The 19,204-nt window shown below is 45.0% G+C and overlaps 2 protein-coding genes across 2 annotated transcripts; both read right to left on the bottom strand.

The window, feature by feature from the left end:
- Positions 1 to 25: 25 nt before the first annotated feature.
- kif3b (kinesin family member 3B) lies at positions 26 to 10,263 on the bottom strand. Its single transcript, XM_071373055.1, has 9 exons — positions 10,135 to 10,263; positions 6,547 to 8,075; positions 6,152 to 6,253; positions 5,866 to 5,988; positions 5,555 to 5,673; positions 3,364 to 3,480; positions 3,092 to 3,197; positions 2,775 to 2,983; positions 26 to 2,381 (listed from the first exon to the last, which is right to left on the bottom strand). Exons 2-9 carry the CDS (start codon positions 7,966 to 7,968, stop codon positions 2,276 to 2,278), a joined length of 2,304 nt encoding a protein of 767 aa, XP_071229156.1. The 5' UTR covers positions 7,969 to 8,075; positions 10,135 to 10,263; the 3' UTR covers positions 26 to 2,275.
- Positions 10,264 to 10,400: 137 nt separating this feature from the next.
- pofut1 (protein O-fucosyltransferase 1) lies at positions 10,401 to 14,555 on the bottom strand. The gene is made up of 7 exons (XM_071373059.1): positions 14,363 to 14,555; positions 14,033 to 14,154; positions 13,693 to 13,875; positions 13,167 to 13,279; positions 12,740 to 12,932; positions 12,330 to 12,572; positions 10,401 to 11,476 (listed from the first exon to the last, which is right to left on the bottom strand). Exons 1-7 carry the CDS (start codon positions 14,499 to 14,501, stop codon positions 11,282 to 11,284), a joined length of 1,188 nt encoding a protein of 395 aa, XP_071229160.1. The 5' UTR covers positions 14,502 to 14,555; the 3' UTR covers positions 10,401 to 11,281.
- Between the last annotated feature and the right edge of the window lie 4,649 nt (positions 14,556 to 19,204).

Raw genomic sequence — 19,204 nt, 5'->3', positions numbered from 1 at the left:
CATTTTAAATTAACATGGAACAATGTGTAATTTAAGTCTTTATTAAAAGAAATGTACAAGAAAAAGGACTTCTGCTTTCCCAGTCAGCACCAGATTGTAGTGCACCAGCACTCTTGGCTAAAACAATATCAGAGATTCATCTCGGTCAAACGTCTTCTACACAGATACATGGAGTCTGGGTGTGGTGCGGTTAAAATTGAGGGATTATCAAGCAATTCACATTTACCAAATTCTATGGCTTGGTGACAATTGGTAAGAATTTTCTAAAATCATGCAATACGTAGTGTAATTGTTAGCTTTCATAAGATCAGAGAATTTAAATCAGGGGCTAACCATTGTATAAAGATTCTCATGGCAAATGTACACAGTGTACAAAACCATTAAGAACACCTGCTCTTTCCATGAGACTGACCAGCTGAAAGCTGTGATGTCACTTGTTAAATCCACTTCAGTGTAGATGAAGGGGAGGAGACAGGTTAAAGAAGGATTTTTAAGCCTTGAGACATGGCTGGTGTGTGCCATTCAGAGTGTGAATGGGGTATGGTAGTAGGTGCCAGGCACACCACTTTGTGGCAAGAACTGCAACGCTGCTGGATTTCACACAACAGTTTCCCGTGTGTATCAAGAATGGTCCACCACCCAAAGGACATCCAGCCAACATGGGCCAGTATCCCTGTGGAACGCTTTCGACACCTCGTAGAGTTCATGCCCTGACGAATTGAGGCTGTTCTGAGGGTAAAGGGGAGGGATGGATGCAACTCAATAGGTGTTCCTAATGTTTGCTATACTCTGTGTATACATGTCCCAACATATGCTTTCTCACACAATCTGAGTGAACATCACATTAAGAGAACACATAAAACATTGCAGTTGAGCCAACCTTAAAATATAAATTAAATTTAACCTAAAGATTTGAACTAAAGCCATTTATTAAATGTGTACTGTGTCGGGGGGGGAAAAAAGTAACCAATAAAACGAAATGTGTACATAAAGTTGAGATTATACAAATCCAAAAATAAAACTTAAAAAAAACATTTTAATCTACACTTGTTTATAAAAATGAAAAGTGGTAATAAGTTAACTTCTCCACTATTGACAGCTATTTACTTGTATAATTTCTACAACTGAAAAGGTGCTGCAGGATTATCTATGGACATGCTGCTCTCTATATATACACTATGTCACAGGGTAGTAGAACCCAGTAGCAGCAGCAAGCGGCAGCACAGCCCTCACAGTGACAGGAGGTGGGAACAGTAGTCAGACATGCAGGTTTCAACCGTGTGAATTAAGACTGCATATTTATCCAAAACATACACGGAAAGCTACCTTCATTTTCCAGACCAAGTCTATTTTATTTTGATGGAGGCCTCTGATATAGTATTTCAGCCTGCTCTTGTTAACCTATAAATGTTTTACGGACAGTATGTTTTACATTAGTTATTCGTCCCAACCTTCAGCTCCATTCAATCTCTCTCAAGTACAAGAAATCAGTTGATTCCAAGGAACACAGCCAGATGTGAGGTTGATAACGATGAGGCTGGGGAAACGATACAACCCCTCCATCCTCTCCTTTAGCCTGTCCCTGTAGGAGAATATAAAGGCACCTTGGAACCCTGATAGATTTGGTTTGTGTTGACCTCTCGTTCCCCACTATCCTGTTGTCGCGTCATCTTCTCCCTGTCGTCGTCACATCATCCATCATGTGCGCCAGAAAGAACAGCATCTAGTGATTCCAGCAGCAAGCGGCCCCCACCACGCGACAGAGACGTGCTGTAGTGTGCTTCACCCTCCAGCCTGTACACTTCACCATGCAGTACAGACAGACTCCCCACTTATCTAGGGCAACAGACAAAGCGCAGACAGACCTCCTGGATAACAGCACTCCATTGTAAACCTAAAGTAGGAAGCACAACCACTTCTGGACAGACATGCAGCACAGAAACACACAGCATGTCAATGACATGTAACAGCTGTCATGTGCCCCATCAGATGTCAGCCCCCCATGTCCACATCCCATCATACTGCAGACCTGGGAGGGGCCCAGGAGGAAACGTGCAGCTCAGAAAAGTATTGGTCCAGAAACCATTTGGGATGGTAAGATTGTAACAAATCTCTTAAAAAACAAACATTATAAACAGCTACGTTCTCAGGTAAAATAAAAATAAGCTTCAATCTGAGTCTCCTTTACTTTCTCTGCAAATCAGTCTCCAAGACTCAGCAGAGGAACAAAACAAAAAGCAGTCTTTGAGTCCCAAAACAGAAAGGTGTGGGGTGATCACTTGGGCACCAGCCCACGGGATTGTGGGTATAAAGGATGTCCTGGGCTGGAGGGGCTGTATGGAGAGGTGGGGGTGACAGTCTTCTTACCCGTTTTAGGTCGGCTGGAGGAGATAGGAAGATCAATATTTTGTTGGGGGAGAATGTTGATGTGGAAACATTGGTTTTTAAATAATGATTATTGCTTTTATAACCCTGTGGTATCGAGTGTAGCGAACATCTGCTAACCATGTCCCGTGTGGCTCAGTTGGTAGAGCATGGCGCTTGCAACGCCAGGGTTGTGGGTTCATTCCCCACGGGGGGACCAGGATGAATATGTATGAACTTTCCAATTTGTAAGTCGCTCTGGATAAGAGCGTCTGCTAAATGACTTAAATGTAAATGTGCATGTGACTAATAAAATTTGATCTGTGACACTAAACAGGCAGAAACACTCCCTACTGAAATAACTGATTAAAACCCGGAGCTGATTTGTACAGAACAGGACAGAGCCTTACCCAGACTTTGGTTTCTTGCCGGCCCCAGTGCTGGTGGCCTGGGTGGGTACGAGGCTGCTGTGGAACCCAGAGGCATCCACCTGGATCGCATCCTCTTCCCGCAGAGCATCCTCCAACGCTGCTGCTACCGTGGGCGCTATGACCGGCTCCTCATACTCCTTAGTGGTCCGAGCGGGCAGGTCCATCTCCAGCATCAGGATATTCTCAGCCTGGGGGGAGGGAGAGAGAGGGGAGGACAGAGGTCAGGACACTGCTACCGCCCAGAGGACAAGGACTAAGTCACATTCACCGAGGAGAGAGAGGACAGAACATCATACCTTGTACCTGACGTCAGCCTTCATCACCATGGAGGTACGGGCGTGCTGACTCAGGGGTCGTCTGTAGCCCACCGCTGACACTGGCCTGGTCATCATCTGCTGGTCACTGAGACAGCGAGACAAGAGTTATTAAGAAGACAATCTGTACGTGTTCCTACACACGAGGGATTTACCAACCACTTCTTCCAAACCCTGTGTTTGTATTCAGGATGGTTTTCAGCATGTTTGTATGTCTAAATGTCTCTCTACTGGATAATTAAATGTGCATATACTCCTCTATGCGTGTGATGGGACGCATCTTCCAGTGGTCGTCCTCCTCGTCCAAGAACGCCCTGTTCACAATCTTATTCTTCTCCTCCACGGGGATGAAGTTCTCAATGATGAGATGCCTGGCAGACAGAACAACAAGGTCAGTTCCGCTGAGGATACAGACAGAACAACGAGGTCAGTTCGGCTGAGGATACAGACAGAACAACGAGGTCAGTTCGGCTGAGGATACAGACAGAACAACGAGGTCAGTTCGGCTGAGGATACAGACAGAACAACGAGGTCAGTTCGGCTGAGGATACAGACAGAACAACGAGGTCAGTTCGGCTGAGGATACAGACAGAACAACGAGGTCAGTTCGGCTGAGGATACAGACAGAACAACGAGGTCAGTTCGGCTGAGGATACAGACAGAACAACGAGGTCAGTTCGGCTGAGGATACAGACAGAACAACGAGGTCAGTTCGGCTGAGGATACAGACAGAACAACGAGGTCAGTTCGGCTGAGGATACAGACAGAACAACGAGGTCAGTTCTGCTGAGGATACAGACAGAACAACGAGGTCAGTTCGGCTGAGGATACAGACAGAACAACGAGGTCAGTTCGGCTGAGGATACAGACAGAACAACGAGATCAGTTCGGCTGAGGATACAGACAGAACAACGAGGTCAGTTCGGCTGAGGATACAGACAGAACAACGAGGTCAGTTCGGCTGAGGATACAGACAGAACAACGAGGTCAGTTCCGCTGAGGATACAGACAGAACAACGAGGTCAGTTCCGCTGAGGATACAGACAGAACAACGAGGTCAGTTCCGCTGAGGATACAGACAGAACAACGAGGTCAGTTCCGCTGAGGATACAGACAGAACAACGAGGTCAGTTCCGCTGAGGATACAGACAGAACAACGAGGTCAGTTCCGCTGAGGATACAGACAGAACAACGAGGTCAGTTCCGCTGAGGATACAGACAGAACAACGAGGTCAGTTCCGCTGAGGATACAGACAGAACAACGAGGTCAGTTCGGCTGAGGATACAGACAGAACAACGAGGTCAGTTCGGCTGAGGATACAGACAGAACAACGAGGTCAGTTCGGCTGAGGATACAGACAGAACAACGAGGTCAGTTCGGCTGAGGATACAGACAGAACAACGAGGTCAGTTCGGCTGAGGATACAGACAGAACAACGAGGTCAGTTCCGCTGAGGATACAGACAGAACAACGAGGTCAGTTCCGCTGAGGATACAGACAGAACAACGAGGTCAGTTCCGCTGAGGATACAGACAGAACAACGAGGTCAGTTCGGCTGAGGATACAGACAGAACAACGAGGTCAGTTCGGCTGAGGATACAGACAGAACAACGAGGTCAGTTCGGCTGAGGATACAGACAGAACAACGAGGTCAGTTCCGCTGAGGATACAGACAGAACAACGAGGTCAGTTCCGCTGAGGATACAGACAGAACAACGAGGTCAGTTCCGCTGAGGATACAGACAGAACAACGAGGTCAGTTCCGCTGAGGATACAGACAGAACAACGAGGTCAGTTCCGCTGAGGATACAGACAGAACAACGAGGTCAGTTCCGCTGAGGATACAGACAGAACAACGAGGTCAGTTCTGCTGAGGATACAGACAGAACAACGAGGTCAGTTCTGCTGAGGATACAGACAGAACAACGAGGTCAGTTCCGCTGAGGATACAGACAGAACAACGAGGTCAGTTCTGCTGTGACGGGGGACCTCTAACAGCTTGAGGGTACTATCACTGATAATAGGAGGTGGTCTAGGCAGTCATGGGGGATGAGGGAACTACAGTACAGTCTGCTAATCTAGACCAATCAATAACTAGCTCTGACAGCTACGTTAGAGGAAAAATGTACTTGGTATGACTGATGTGTGGTTGTCTCACCTAGCTATCTGAAGATGAACGCAAAAGTAAAACGGGACGCATGTGCCCCTCGTCACAACGGGGACGCATGTGCCCCTCGTCACAACGGGGACGCATGTGCCCCTCGTCACAACGGGGACGCATGTGCCCCTCGTCACAACGGGGACGCATGTGCCCCTCGTCACAACGGGGACGCATGTGCCCCTCGTCACAACGGGGACGCATGTGCCCCTCGTCAGAGGGCAACAACCAAAATACACCATAGTGATTTTTGTTTTCCTGCGTGTGCGGCCTGGCGGCTCCATACTTGAGTTTGAGATCCCTGGTCAACTCATTCTGGGTCTGCTCCAGCTCCTGTCTCTCCTTGCTGTGCAGCTCCTGGACTTCATGGATATCAGTTTTCACTGCCTGCAGCTTCGCAAACAGCTGAGGGGAGAAAAACAGGGTAGTGAGGCAAAGAGAAGAGACAAAAACACCATGGGGTTTGATTCAGTGCAGCAAACACATTTACAAGGAAAAAGTTATGCACAATTTCCTTTGAACTTTTTGTATGCTAAACTGACAACGTAAAGGACAGCTTTCTAAGGAATCATATACAGCCGTTTTCTAATGTCCTACCTTTTTCAGCTTCTTGGTCTTGATGTCTACTTCCTGTTGTAGAGAGCTGTACGTCTCCTTCAACTCCAGGGTCTCCTCGTCACGATTCTCCACCTGCTGTTTCATCTCCCTCTCTCTGCGTTTCTGCACACAAACACACAGAGCGTCACGGTAAGAAGGGCAGGGCTGTGTAAATCACACAAACTAATCAAATGTTTGTGTGTGGGCAAATCAATACTATTAGATTGACGTCTATTGAGTGTTTAATTCTCTCTATCAATAACCTAAGTCTAAACATAAACGTTACCTGCTCAGCGATTTCCTGTCTCTTCTGTTCCAGGATCCTTTGTTGCTCATTGGTGTGGTCTACTATGTTCTTCCCACCCATCAGAAGCTTACTCTCCATTGCCTGGAAGACGACACAATCATGAGGCGTGAGGGGGAAACACAATCATGAGGCGTGAGGGGGAAACACAATCATGAGGCGTGAGGGGGAAACACAATCATGAGGCGTGAGGGGGAAACACAATCATGAGGCGTGAGGGGGAAACACAATCATGAGGCGTGAGGGGGAAACACAATCATGAGGCGTGAGGGGGAAACACAATCATGAGGCGTGAGGGGGAAACAGGTGGAATCAAACAACAAAAAATGGTTTGGGTTTAAAGACCATGAAAAAGGACCAGAACGTAGTCTCCTCACCTTAACTTTGGCAGTCAGCATCTCGCCTGCCTCCTGCTCCTTTTTGAGGGCATCCATCTTCCTCTCCTTCTCTTTTAGCAGCCTCTGTTTCTCCTCTGCCACCAGACTGTGATCCTCCATGATGGCCTTCCTCTCCCTCTCCAACTTCTCCTGCTGTACACGCCAATAATCTGCACCCACTTTATCAGCTGGTTCTACACCATCATCCTCCTCCTCCTCCTCAGTCTCTCCATCCTCAGTGTCCTCTTCTAGTTCATCCCCAGCTTCTCCAACCCCCCTCCTCCTCCTCTTCTTCTTCTTCTTCCCTGAGCGTTTCTCTAACTGCTCTTTGAGCCGAGCAATCTCTTCCTGGAACTCCCTGAGCAGAGCATCTTTAGGGTCCTCGTTGACGCGGGGCTTGTTCTTGATGTTCTTGGCGCGGTTTGAGTAGCGTAACGTGGTCAGTGTTTCCTCCACGTTGTAAGAGGCTGGTCCGATGTTAGCCACCATGACTGTGCGGGCATTGCCCCCCAGGGAGTCCTGTAGCAGGCGGGTGAGCTTGGAGTCGCGGTAGGGGATGTGGGTACTCCTGCCGTCCACTAGGGCAGAGATGACATTCCCCAAGGCTGACAGGGACAGGTTGATCTTGGTAGCCTCCTTCAGGCGCTCTCCTTGGGCTCCTGTCTTGGTCTGCCTCTCACTGCCAGCCAGGTCCACCAGGTTCAGTTTGCCAACTCGAATGTGGTTCTCTCCGTCGACACCCAGCTCGCTGCACTCGACGGTAATAAGAAAAATGGCATGTGACCGGGAACTGTGCTCATTCATATTGGTGGAGCCCACCGAGCGGTTCTGGTTCCCCACGTTCATGACGTGCTCTATTTCTCGTACGCTCTTAGTGACGAAGGAGGACAGGTCCTTGACGTATACACCCGTGTCTGGCCTCTCTTTCAGCTCCAGCCGGCGGGACTGGTCCTTGGACAGCAGGTCCCTGATCTCCTCCTGGTAGATCTCCAGGTACGAGGCCCGCACCAGGTACTGCTGGTTCTGGGAGCGGGAGATGTGTGTGAAGACGTGCTCAAAGGAATTGGGGATTACACCCCTTCTCTCTGGGTCATTGCGCACCCCCTCCATAGTGTAGGTCTTTCCTGTACCCGTCTGGCCGTATGCAAATATGGTCCCATTGAAACCAAGCAAAACGGAGTCTACCAGGGGCCTGAAGGTTTCATCATAGAGATCTACCTGTTTCGAGTTCCAGTCGTACACAGAGTCAAATGTAAAGACCTTGGGGTGTTCGTGGGCTGCAGCCCCCCGGGGGTTTCTCACGGCCACTTGGCCCAGCTTCACATCCACCTGCACCACCTTCTCAAAGTTGGCTGCCCGCTCCTTCTCATTCATGGGTCGACAGCGGACCACCACCTTCACCGACTCTCTGGTCTTAGACATCGTGACGGTCCCCAGACAAACTGACCTTGTCCCACTGGCTTGTGTCTATGTCCTTCAAGTATTGTACAAGTCTGAGATCACAATGTCAGACCTGCCAGTATCAGAACCTGTAAAAAGAGAGGGAGGGGGGAATGATCATATGCTGATTTTCAAATAGCTATTCCCAACACCATTAGTTACTGTTCATGTTTCTTTTGTGATTATGAAGACCTTATTTTGTGCACTGTGCCTCAAACTAGCTTACTGGCTACAGTGGTGTTAGATACTGTAGCAGCTAGCTAGCAAGCTAACATTAACAAGACTAGCTACCTAGGTTAACAACAGAGCACAAGATCAAAGATACTGCTGGTAACTAGCTAAGCCTTCATCTGAGACATAGAATTAAAGTTACCTAGCTAGTTAGCTACATGACCATAAGTATGTGGACACCTGCTCGTCGAACATCTCCTTCCAAAATCCTGGGCATAAATATGGAGTTGGTCCCCCTTTGCTGCTATAACAGCCTCCACTCTTCTGGGAAGGCTGTCCACTAGATTTTGGAACATTGCTGCGGGGACTTGCTTCCATTCAGCCACAAGAGCATTAGTGAGGTCAGGCACTGACTTTGGGCGATTAGGCCTGGCTCGCAGTTGGCGTTCCAATTCATCCCAAATGTATTCGATGGGGTTGAGGTCAGGGCTCTGTGCAGGCCAGTCAGATTCTTCCACACCGATCTCAACAAACCATTTTCTGTATGAACCTGGCTTTGTGCAGGGGGGCATTGTCATGCTGAAACAGGAAAGGGCCTTCTCCAAACTGTTGCTACAAAGTTGGAAACACAGAATCATCTAGAATGTCATTGTATGTTGTAAAGTTAAGATATCCCTTCACTGGAACTAAGAGACCTAGCCTGAACCATGAAAAACAGCCCCAGACCATTATTCCTCCACCAAACTTTACAGTTGGCACTATGCATTGGGGCAGGTAGCATTCTTCTGGCATCCGCCAAACACCTAGATTCATCTGTCGGACTGCCAGATGGTGAAGCATAATTCATCACTCCAGAGAACGCGTTTCCACTGCTCCATAGTCCAATGGCAGCGAACTTTACACCACTCCAGCCGACACTTGGCATCGCATATGGTGATCTTAGGCTTGTGTATGGCTGCTCAGTCATGGAAACTAATTTCATGAAACTCCCAAAGAACAGTTATTGCGCCGACGTTGCTTCCAGAGGTCGTTTGGAACTCGGTAGTGAGTGTTGCAACTGAGGACAGATACGCTATGCTCTCAACACTCCCGTTCTGTGAGCTTGTGGCCTACCACTTTGCAGCTGAGCCGTTGTTGCTCCTAGATGTTTCCACAATAACAGCCCTTACAGTTGACCAGGGCAGCTCTAGCAGACCAGACATTTGATTTACTGACTTGTTTGAACGGTGGCATCCTATAACAGTGCAACGTTGAATGTCACTGAGCTCTTCAGTAAGGCCATTCTACTGCCAATGTTTGTCTACGGAGATTGCATGGCTGTGTACTCTATTTAATACACATATCAGCGACGGGTGTGGCTGAAATAGACGAATACGAACACAGTAATTTGAAGGTGTCCACATACTTTCGTATATATAGCGAGACTAGACCATTTCGCTAGCAAAACGTTGTAAATGTATGGCCTACTAACTTAGCTAACTGGCAAAAAATGTCACGTTCTTTGGCAAGCTAACTAGGTAACGTTACTTATCACTCAGTGCTCCCTAACGATAGCGACGAAACAGAACTGATGGCATTTCCAGTGCTACTGTAGCTAGTTAGCTAACGTTAGTTGATTGATGCAAATTAAAATCAATGGTTACAGCTTTTCGGTTTTCTAATTGTGACAATTAGCTATATTAACGAGAATACAGCTAGCAAACTGGATAAATATGTTCACGTCACCCAACAGAATGTTAGATTTAGTTAGCCAGCTGGTTTACAAAGAACCGGGACAGCACCCCAAACTCGATCAGACGGCCTAGCAACGGCAAAACACATCCATCCTCAGAGGGCAAGAGACAAGACCGTGTATTTTGATGATGGAGGCGTCTCCTTATCCAGTTTACAAGAACAAGCACACAATTCTGGTGAAATTCATTTTGACATTATTAAACTGCAACATCCATGACAACGTAAACGTTGTCAGCTAGTTACCATTTAATCCAGTGCTTCCACCCAGTCAGCCATTACCGCCGCCGTCCCGCATCCCAGAAAACTATCCCGGATGGAATGGAGATGCTGGTTGATAGCTTTCAACATCACAGCCAATCTTCTTCTTAGGTATAATGGCATTTGCAACAATTATATGTGCATTCTGCCACCTACTGTGCGGGTGGATAATAAAGATCCTCAAAATGAAATAATATGGTGTAAATAATAATAAATATATACAGTACCAGTCAAAAGTTTGGACACATCTACTCATTCAAGGGTTTTTCTTTATTTTTGACTATTTTCTACATTGTAGAATAATAGTGAAGACATCAAAACTATGAAATAACACATGGAATCATATAGTAACCAAAATGTCATGTTCCCGGTCATTTTCATCACAGAGCAATAATACAACTAGCTAGCAGGTACAACTTAAAAAAAATATCAGAAACCCAATGACAAAATCTGATACAGTAATCATTTATATATTAGAGTACATTAGAAAAATGTAAAAGGAAGACTGTCAACCTCCCCTTTATAATTAGTATCTGCAGGATCAGTTACTGCACTCCTGAGAGGGATATTACCCCCCCTCATTTACCAGGTCGCCTTTACATCGTATTAAAGAAGGATAGGAGGGAGGGAGAGCAACACGTAAGAGCTGGAGCACGTGATCAGACAGGGACATTACACCGGAAGTCTTGCCCACCCAGGGTTCAACAGGGTGATCTGAGCTCCTGCTAACTTGGCTGGTATGCAAATTGAGACGACATATATATAGCTGTGGCTGTAGAAAGTATTGTGGAAATTGAACACCCTCTTGATGCTCTGCAGAGTTATGTAATAGTGTAACTGATTGTTTAATAGCAGTGGTGTACTAGAGGCTAAACCCAAGTAAACGCAGTTTACGCAACTTTTTTTTTTTTTTTACCTACCTTTTGCAGGAAACATGCATTGAAAGCGTTACTTTATTCACAGTGAACGGTGATCTGAGCCCCCCCCCTAAAAAAAAGTATTACTACATCACTGTGTGATATGAGGATGGAGTCGATCACATTCCCACAATGCAATGTCCAAGTCCTCACCCAAGATTCAAAAGCCATTTGTCATCTTTCTTCAGAATGGACTACGCAGAAACGGAAAATCTTCACAGCTCCTGTTTCTTGTCCATTTTTCCAGCGTAGTCCATTCCGAAGAAAGACGACGGACGGGAATGGACATCCCGGTCTCGTTTGACAAAAGCAGAGAACGAGGACACACAATTCCCAACGAAGTGGTCAGCTTGGCTTAGGATGTACAGGTCCAACTGGGCAGAGTCCGGCCTGAGGCTCACCACCTTCACCTGGGCACGGACAGACAAAAAAACGATACACTGAACATGCAGTATAGAAACAAAGCATGTTTACCAACAACGTAACACCTGCGAAAAATGGATGTACTGTGTGTGTTTATACAGTGTATTCGGAAAGTACTCAGACTCCTTTACTTTTGCCACAGTTACGTTACAGCCTTATTCTAAAATTGATTACATAGTTATCTACACACAATACCCCATATTGACAAAGCAAAAAAAAAACTAAATTACTGAAATATTACATTTACATACATGTTAATTGAAATGCATTCCAGGTGACTACCACATGAAGCTGGTTGAAAGAATGCCAAGAGTTTGCAAAGCTGTCATCAAGGCAAAGGGTGGCTATTTGAAGAATCTCAAATATATTTGATTTGTAAAACAGTTTTTGGTTACTACATGATTCCATATGTGTTATTTCATAGTTTTGATGTCTTCCCTATTATTCTACAATGTAGAAAATGGTAAACATATAGAAAAACCCTTGAATGAGTAGGTGTGTCCAAACTTTTCACTGGTGCTGTCAGTATTCAGGATCTTTACTCAGTACTTTGTTGAAGCACCTTTGGCAGAGATTATAGCCTCGAGTCTTCTTGGGTATGACACTACAAGCTTGGCACAGATGTATTGGCACACCATTCTGTATTGGCACACCAAACATATTTTATTTAAACCATTTCAGAATAAGGCTGTAACCATAACAAAATGTGGAAAAAGTCAAGCGGTCTGAATACTTTACAATTGCACTGTATGTATGTATGTATGCATGTATGTATGTATGTATGTATGTATTATATATAAATAACTGACAAATAAAATCAATAAATCAAACAAAGCTCACCTTATCCTTGAAGAGGTTTTGGATCTCCAGGAGGTGGGACTCTGAGTCTGTGGCGATGTAAACAGAGCGGGCAGAGGTTTTCTTGACCCAGAGCTTGAGGGCCCGGCGGATCTCAGCCAGGTCAGGGAGGCACATGGTCATGGTGAGGGGCAGAGCGGTGTGACGGTTATAACCCACACACTGAGGAGAGGCCATGAAGTGAGGCCCAGTATCCCCACTCTGGAGCAGCTTACAGGCATTAACCTACAAGGACAATTAAATCGGGGGAATACAACAGGGAAACAGAATGGGTCTGGGCAGCCAAAAAAGTATTGTCAAAGTGTCAATAACTATTTATTTTTTTATTCTGTCGACAATGTGTGTGTGTGTGTCTCTCTATCCATGTGTGCGTGTGTGTGTTCCCAGCTCACCCAATCAGAGCCGATCCTCAAATGTATGGCCACGTATGGCCTGGGCAGCAGAGCAGCGATGTGTTCCTGTCCCTCCTGCACCATCCTCTCCGTCCAAACTACATACCGCTGTAGACCCACATATTCCTCTATGACAGGGAACTGGGCCGGGGCACCAGGCAGCGCCAGGACAGGGTGCTCTGACGGAGGGAACCTGCACAGGGAAAACCACAGAGGCAAGGAATTTGGGACTGCAGATGAAAATTAGCTGGCTGGCTAAAACTTGCACTTCTACAGTGATGTTCATTAATGGGCACCGTCCCTGTAAAACTACATTTAATGTAATACATTGGTTATGGTAATAAGGTGTAATTATTCTGTTATATCACCAGTAAGTTGAGCAAAAAACATGCTTATGTTTCACTAACAGTAAAACACAAAGACTTACTTGTTGAGCCAATGAGGTTGGTGGTAGGAACTGAAGGACAAGCCGTCAAACAGGACAGACCTGTCAAACTCCACTCCTACGTGGTCCCAAAATGGACCAAAAGGATTCCCGTCCTGATAATGACAGCATGTGATGGTTCATAAAACCCCATGAGCAAGGCTTGACATGACATTTATACCAGATCTTATGATTTTTCACCACTTGGTGGTAAACATGCGAAATAGATGATATGGAAGAGATTTTAATGTAAAATACAGTTATAGTAACATTCCATCGGGGGGCAGTGTTCTGCTCTGCCATGGCATTCTTTCCATTAACATGAACAACACTAAATCAATTAATTTCTTATAAGTAATTTAACTATATAAAAGACAATAGAGCCAAAGCTATGGCCTCTGTTTCAGGACCTGGCTTTTATATAATCTTTCTTGACCAGTTTCAACGTTTTTTTCTGTCACTTACCAGGCTCAATACCCGAACTGTCTCAGTTATCTCTGACTCTCTGAACCTCAATCACAACACTCACCTTCATGGGGCAGGACTTCTTGTCCACGCTCCTCTGGGCAGCTGACTCAAAGCAGTAGGCTGCCCTCTTTCCCTTAGGCCAGTGTGTTGGTGCAAGCTGCTCCATGAAGTCCTCCAGGCTTACCACACGGTGGTAGTGGGTCAGGGCTTCCAGCTGGAAGAACTCACTGTAGGGGACATGTACCTGTTGAAAGGGAGACACAGCTGTGAGTGTGAGATGTGATCATCGCTGCATCACAATTCTCTGTCCTTTCTCCCAAAGTGTGCTCTTGTTCACTTCGTGGATTTAAAATAAAGGGACTGGTGATATCAACACCAGGAAACATGAATCCTGCACTTACATTTGAGTATGGTGGCGCGTGGTGCCGGTACACTATGAAGGGGGGAACTGCCAATGTGCGATTCAGGATTTTGGCGAATGCCAAAGAACCCAGAAAGTGGTCGGCTTGGTTTCCAAATCGACCTGAGTAACGAAATTGGTCCCATTAGCAACGAATTTTAAACACTACATTTATATTTGGAAAATACAAATCTAGATAGCATAAATACATAACATCTGCATTAATAAATTAACTGTAAGGAAAACATAGCCGGGCTAGTTACACGTCAGATATCAAGGACACCCGAGTATCTAACGTTACAATGCTTCCGATTAAAGTTGATCAAATTACCCATGCAAGGACAATATAAAATGTAACCATTTTCGTCCCACGTTAACTCTGTAGCACACGTTAGACTAATTTGTAGCAATATTGCTATAAGCGAATAATAGACCACAAAAAGTTGCAAACAATTCAGTTTCGCCGCCATTGTGTTTCATGCTACATCCCAGAATGCATTGGATGTTGAAAAAAGCTTAACCCCTGAGGTGCTGCTTCTGCTTGTATACGCGGGTCTGCTACATCACTCTGAAACGTCCAATGAATTTGGAATTTGAACTTCATATGATCTTGGAAAGTTGATGGAATATTTAGACATAAATCTATTTCATGGAATCTTTAGACATGTGTGTGAGGAAAGTGAGGGGGTGGGGAGAGAGAGAGAGAGAGAGAGAGAGAGAGAGAGAGAGAGAGAGAGAGAGAGAGAGAGAGAGAGAGAGAGAGAGAGAGAGAGAGAGAGAGAGAGAAAATAATATATTATCTGTTGTTTTAATTTCAGATTCATATGTGAGGCAATCAGTCTTCATGAAATTTGAATTTATTAGCCAAAGAAATGTGTGATTCTCTATTTTTAGTAGTCACAGAATTGACTCATTTGTCTGGCAGTAACTGCTCTTATACAAAAACTATTTGGAACAGACTATATCACAAAACTGCGATGTGTAAACGACATACAGAAGCTGATGACAGAAGTATTGTACTTTTTTCTAGTATTCTGATGAAAAGTTAAATTAAAGAGTATGAACAGATTCAAATAGTCATCCCATACAAATCCCACAAAACCCACACATATTGCTCACACACATGTCTTGTAGTTTAGTTTGGGGGAAACAACAACAACATCATGCTTCTAAACATAACCGCAAGTGAGTTCATCATCATAGATGTACCAGTATTTGATTGTGTTTCTTCATTAATTAACAACAGGGTCCTCGTGAAATCTTCAGCGGTGACAGAGAAGACCCTGAGTAACTGGCTTCCTGACCATAGTGCCTTGAACTGGAATGCAGTCAATCAAAATGGAGTCAATGTTATTTTCACTGATAAAGACCCAGAAGAAACAAGTACTAAGATTGAACCCAGAGTTCTGTGATTAAACTCTTCAATAAAAGCAAAATCTGTGTGCAACATGCCTCAACCCATATAAACACTTGGTTTGGGTGTGGTCTCAACCCATATAAACACTTGGTTTGGGTCTGGCCTCAACCCATATAAACACTTGGTTTGGGTGTGGCCTCAACCCATATAAACACTTGGTTTGGGTGTGGCCTCAACCCATATAAACAGTTGGTTTGGGTGTGGCCTCAACCCATATAAACACTTGGTTTGGGTGTGGCCTCAACCCATATAAACACTTGGTTTGGGTGTGGCCTCAACCCATATAAACTACAAATACCTAGGTGTCTGGTTAGACTGTAAACTCTCCTTCCAGACCCACATCAAACATCTCCAATCCAAAGTCAAATCTAGAATTGGCTTCCTATTCCGCAACAAAGCATCCTTTACTCATGCTGCCAAACATACCCTTGTAAAACTGACCATCCTACCAATCCTCGACTTCGGTGATGTCATTTACAAAATAGCCTCCAAAACCCTACTCAATAAATTGGATGCAGTCTATCACAGTGCCATCCGTTTTGTCACCAAAGCCCCATATACTACCCACCACTGCGACCTGTACACTCTCGTTGGCTGGCCCTCGCTTCATACTCGTCGCCAAACCCACTGGTTCCAGGTCATCTACAAGACCCTGCTAGGTAAAGTCCCCCCTTATCTCAGCTCGCTGGTCACCATAGCAGCACCTACCTGTAGCACGCGCTCCAGCAGGTATATCTCTCTAGTCACCCCCAAAACCAATTCTTCCTTTGGACGCCTCTCCTTCCAGTTCTCTGCTGCCAATGACTGGAACGAACTACAAAAATCTCTGAAACTGGAAACACCTATCTCCCTCACTAGCTTTAAGCACCAGCTGTCAGAGCAGCTCATAGATTACTGCACCTGTACATAACCCATCTACAATTTAGCCCAAACAACTACCTCTTTACCTACTGTATTTATTTATTAATTTATTTTGCTCCTTTGCACCCCATTATTTCTGTCTCTACTTTGCACTTTCTTCCACTGCAAACCAACCATTCCAGTGTTTTTTAGTTTTTATTTTACTTGCTGTGTTGTACTCACTTCGCCTCCATGGCCTTTTTATATTTTTATTTATTTATACATATATTTGTTTTCCTTCACCTCCCTTATCTCACCTCACTTGCTCACATTGTATATAGACTTATTTTTTTTCACTGTATTATTGACTATATGTTTGTTTTACTCCATGTGTAACTATGTGTTGTTGTATGTGTCGAACTGCTTTGCTTTATCTTGGCCAGGTCGCAATTGTAAATGAGAACGTGTTCTCAATTTGCCTACCTGGTTAAATAAAGGTTAAATAAAAAAATTAAATAAAAAATAAACACTTGGTTTGGGTGTGGCCTCAACCCATATAAACACTTGGTTTGGGTGTGGCCTCAACCCATATAAACACTTGGTTTGGGTGTGCCCTCAACCCATATAAACACTTGGTTTGGGTGTGGCCTCAACCCATATAAACACTTGGTTTGGGTGTGGCCTCAACCCATATAAACACTTGGTTTGGGTGTGGCCTCAACCCATATAAACACTTGGTTTGGGTCTGGCCTCAACCCATATAAACACTTGGTTTGGGTGTGGTCTCCACCCATATAAACACTTGGTTTGGGTGTGGCCTCAACCCATATAAACACTTGGTTTGGGTGTGGCCTCAACCCATATAAACACTTGGTTTGGCCTCAACCCATATAAACACTTGGTTTGGGTGTGGCCTCAACCCATATAAACACTTGGTTTGGCCTCAACCCATATAAACACTTGGTTTGGGTGTGGCCTCAACCCATATAGGTGTGGCCTCAACCCATATAAACACTTGGTTTGGGTGTGGCCTCAACCCATATAAACACTTGGTTTGGGTGTGGCCTCAACTCATATAAACACTTGGTTTGGCCTCTACCCATATAAACACTTGGTTTGGCCTCTACCCATATAAACACTTGGTTTGGCCTCAACCCATATAAACACTTGGTTTGGCCTCTACCCATATAAACACTTGGTTTGGGTGTGGTCTCAACTCATATAAACACTTGGTTTGGGTGTGGTCTCAACTCATATAAACACTTGGTTTGGGTGTGGCCTCAACCCATATAAACACTTGGTTTGGGTGTGGCCTCAACCCATATAAACACTTGGTTTGGGTGTGGCCTCAACCCATATAAACACTTGGTTTGGGTGTGGTCTCAACCCATATACACACTTGGTTTGGCCTCAACCCATATAAACACTTGGTTTGGCCTCTACCCATATAAACACTTGGTTTGGCCTCTACCCACATTATATAGTGCTGTGTGTGTGTGTACATATGCCACAGAGAAAGGGTCTGTATGGATGTTTGTGCACTGTATGGGGCATAAAAATAAATAAAAAACATCACCACTGCTGTCAATGAAGCCAATTTGTCTTAATTAATTGAAAGATCCTTTTATCATGTCTTACAACAATTGTAATTTAGACAGCAGAAAGGCCGATTGGGCAAGTTCCTGAGGTGGCTTGAACTTTAGAATGCAAATTGTAGGTTGACAGACCGACCATGAGCAGTTGATATCTTCATAGGGGAACTCTCCCATCCCACTCCTCACACAACCACGTAAGTACTCATGCACACACACACACATACACACATGCAGGTACAGATGTTCCTCAAAATACTACCCCTGTTCTATGTGTATGTGAACCTTTCCTACTCTGAATGTAGTTCATTCATAGAGGTCCATGACATGTATGTGACCGTGCAGAATACCTTATGAAATATGTACTGTAATGAGCTCTGGTCAATTGATGGATTGGCTGTTCATCCCACTGCTTGAGAGGAAAAGCCCACCGCTCACAGGTTCAAATTCAGTCAATGCAATTCAAGGTGTTTTCTCAGTCTTTATTTCATGTGTTTTCTTCTGTCTCTGATCAGGCCTCTCTTTCCCTCTTTTCCTGTCTGGCTCTGCTCCGCCCCCATTCACTGTTTTTCATTGTCAGAGATGACAGCGATGATAACGAAGCAGAGAGCCACAACTCACCACCCTGAGACTTCCTCCAGGTGGATAACTGAAATAGATTAACAAACGGCGGGTGGAAACAAAAACTAACTGTGCAATATAGTAGGTGCACTTAAAAAAAAAAAAGGTGCTTTCTAGAACCTAAAAGGGTTATTTAGCTGTCCTCATATGAGAACCCTTGGAAAACCTATTTTTGGTTCCAAAGTAGAACCCTTTTGGTTCCAGGTAGAACCTTTCTGAGTTACGTTTAGAATTCTTTCCACAAAGGGTTCTACATGGAACCCAAAATAGTTTTTTCTAAGAGTGTGTATGAGTGTTCCACAGATTAATGTTTTTATTTTTATCTCTATTTCCCTGTCTCTTTCTCTCGTTCAGCCTCACCGTTTCTCTTGTTCAGCCTTCAGCCTCACTGTTTTACCTCCTTCAGCCTCATTGTTTCTCTCTTTCAGCCTCACTGTTTCTCTCCTTCAGCCTCACTGTTTCTCTCCTTCAGCCCTCTGTTTCCCTCCTTCAGCCTCACTGTTTCTCTCTTTCAGCCTTCAGCCTCACTGTTTCTCTCTTTCAGCCTCACTGTTTCTCTCCTTCAGCCTCACTGTTTCTCTCCTTCAGCCTCACTGTTTCCCTCCTTCAGCCTCACTGTTTCTCTCCTTCAGCCTCACTGTTTCTCTCTTTCAGCCTCACTGTTTCTCTCCTTCAGCCTCACTGTTTCTCTCCTTCAGCCTCA

This window comes from Salvelinus alpinus, chromosome 28, assembly GCF_045679555.1.
Source record: "Salvelinus alpinus chromosome 28, SLU_Salpinus.1, whole genome shotgun sequence".
Taxonomy (NCBI): domain Eukaryota; kingdom Metazoa; phylum Chordata; class Actinopteri; order Salmoniformes; family Salmonidae; genus Salvelinus; species Salvelinus alpinus.
Note: the sequence above shows the minus strand (reverse complement) of the source record. Positions and strands in the feature narration are given on the sequence as shown.

What these genes read in the sequence shown, in the direction of transcription:
- kif3b (XM_071373055.1), bottom strand. Translation starts at nt 7,968, where the DNA reads ATGTCTAAGACCAGAGAGTCGGTGAAGGTGGTGGTCCGCTGTCGACCC. An exon ending in TGCTGACTGCCAAAGTTAAG is followed by an intron (nt 6,254 to 6,546) that starts GTGAGGAGACTA and finishes GTCGTCTTCCAG; the next exon opens with GCAATGGAGAGTAAGCTTCT. An exon ending in ACCAGGGATCTCAAACTCAA is followed by an intron (nt 3,481 to 5,554) that starts GTATGGAGCCGC and finishes TCTGTCTGCCAG; the next exon opens with GCATCTCATCATTGAGAACT.
- pofut1 (XM_071373059.1), bottom strand. Translation starts at nt 14,501, where the DNA reads ATGGCGGCGAAACTGAATTGTTTGCAACTTTTTGTGGTCTATTATTCG. An exon ending in ACGCGCCACCATACTCAAAT is followed by an intron (nt 13,876 to 14,032) that starts GTAAGTGCAGGA and finishes CCCTTTCAACAG; the next exon opens with GTACATGTCCCCTACAGTGA. An exon ending in TGAGGATCGGCTCTGATTGG is followed by an intron (nt 12,573 to 12,739) that starts GTGAGCTGGGAA and finishes TTGTCCTTGTAG; the next exon opens with GTTAATGCCTGTAAGCTGCT.